The 1,818-nt window shown below is 34.3% G+C and overlaps 1 protein-coding gene across 1 annotated transcript; it reads left to right on the top strand.

Moving 5' to 3' along the window:
* Nucleotides 1-201: 201 nt before the first annotated feature.
* LOC131027571 (calmodulin-like protein 3) lies at nucleotides 202-1,214 on the top strand. Its single transcript, XM_057957658.2, has one exon. It carries the CDS (start codon nucleotides 373-375, stop codon nucleotides 1,075-1,077), a length of 705 nt encoding a protein of 234 aa, XP_057813641.1. The 5' UTR covers nucleotides 202-372; the 3' UTR covers nucleotides 1,078-1,214.
* Nucleotides 1,215-1,818: the final 604 nt, after the last annotated feature.

Raw genomic sequence — 1,818 nt, 5'->3', positions numbered from 1 at the left:
ACTTTTTTATAGATTAACCTAATTAAACTTATTGAATTCCTTGACACGTGTATGGCCACCGAATTGAATGCCATTAAATAACTGAAATATTCCCAATGAAAGCAGGGCAGAAGAAAGGGGAAAGGAATGGCGAAGGACCTTCCATCAAGTTTAGGATAACTTGTCCCTTACGAACAAACCCACAAATACTTCCAATGCAGTTCTTCCGTGGGCTTTTTCTTCCCACCTGCTATGCAATTCTTAATGCTCAATCAACATCTTTTTAAGCACGGATTGTGGAAGATATTAATCACCATTCGTGAAGGCACATGTATCACCCCTGCTTTGCTCTGTGAATTTGCCTGAATTCACTGTTTTTCACAAGTTGCAAAAATGGTGTCTGATATCATAAGAAACCATATTGTATCTCTCATGTCTCTCTGTTGTGAGAATATTGTATCCTTAGCCCTGACTTATCTTCAGCAATTCTACTGTGCTTTTCCCATCCAGATTTTTAAAACTGCAATTTTGAGCTTTGGCAGTGATGAAAGCTTAGAATTCATACCAGATGAGCAGGGCCCAGCTTATTTATCCATAATTGATGAGGTGGGTAGTACTGCTGAGAATGAAAAGTTGTTGCAGAACATAAAAAAATGGGAGCTTGCAAGAATTTTTCATGTTTTGGACAGCAATAGGGATGGCATGGTGAGCACAGAGGACTTACAAGATTTGCTTGAAAAGCTTGGTCTAGAGTACTATTGTGATGGTGCTCTCAAAATCATGACAAATTTTCCAGAACATATGAGCTTCGATGAATTCTGCAGAGTTTGTGTGAGTTTGGTAGAAGATTTTGAATGTGCAGAGGGGGTGAAGCAGGTGTCTGAGAAAGAGGAGTTGAAGGAAGCATTCTGTGTTTTTGACAAAGATGGTGATGGTTTTATCACCCCACCTGAGCTTCAAAATGCCTTACTCAATCTGGGTTTCAGAGAAGCAAACGAGTTGCAGAATTGTGAAGCAATGATAGCTAAATTTGACAAAAATTCTGACGGTAGGATAGATTTTGAGGAATTTGAGAATATGATGACGATTGTAAACTGAGTTTACAAGAAAATTGGATTTTAAATGTCAATATGTTAACAGCTTGAGAGGTTAAATGGATGTACATGTATAGTTCTTTGAACTAATAATTGATGTAACAGAGAATGAGCAAAATACAAGTAATAGTTTGCTGTAAATTGCCTCAAATAAAACTTAAATGGATTCTATAACAGCATAAGGTCCGCTTTGCTAGCCTGGTCACGGTATTCTTCTTAAGTTCCTGAATCAATGGTTTCATACACACTTAACCAAAAAAAAGGGTACATTCATATAGATTAGGAATTTGTTAAGTTCAAATACTAAGCAGTAGAAAATTGCTTCAAATCTAATTAATAATATCTATACCATCTTCTCTTATTTATCAGATGAAGTATTTGTTAATGTGGGAGCTTTACATTCAACGAGATTGAATTTTTGATAAGTTTGCTAAGAACCATTTAACTTCACCAATAAAATGTTTATTATTTTAAATATTAAACACTTATAATTGTGAGTTCAAAGTTTTAGTGTTGATCATATGTAGATGCTTATAATTGAATTTAATATATATTTTAGATCTAAAAAGCAATAAATTATATGATGTCACATAAGTAAACCAATAAAATATCGTTTAATGTTGAACTATTATAACATAAGACACAACTATCAATCTACCCTTATTTTGTGGTCCTTTTCAACACATTTTAAGAAAAAACATGTTAATGTGGCATCATATTTGATGATGTGGACCATAAACCTTAG

Source organism: Cryptomeria japonica, chromosome 10 (genome assembly GCF_030272615.1).
Source record: "Cryptomeria japonica chromosome 10, Sugi_1.0, whole genome shotgun sequence".
NCBI lineage: Eukaryota > Viridiplantae > Streptophyta > Pinopsida > Cupressales > Cupressaceae > Cryptomeria > Cryptomeria japonica.
This window is presented reverse-complemented; position numbering and strand designations above follow the sequence as displayed.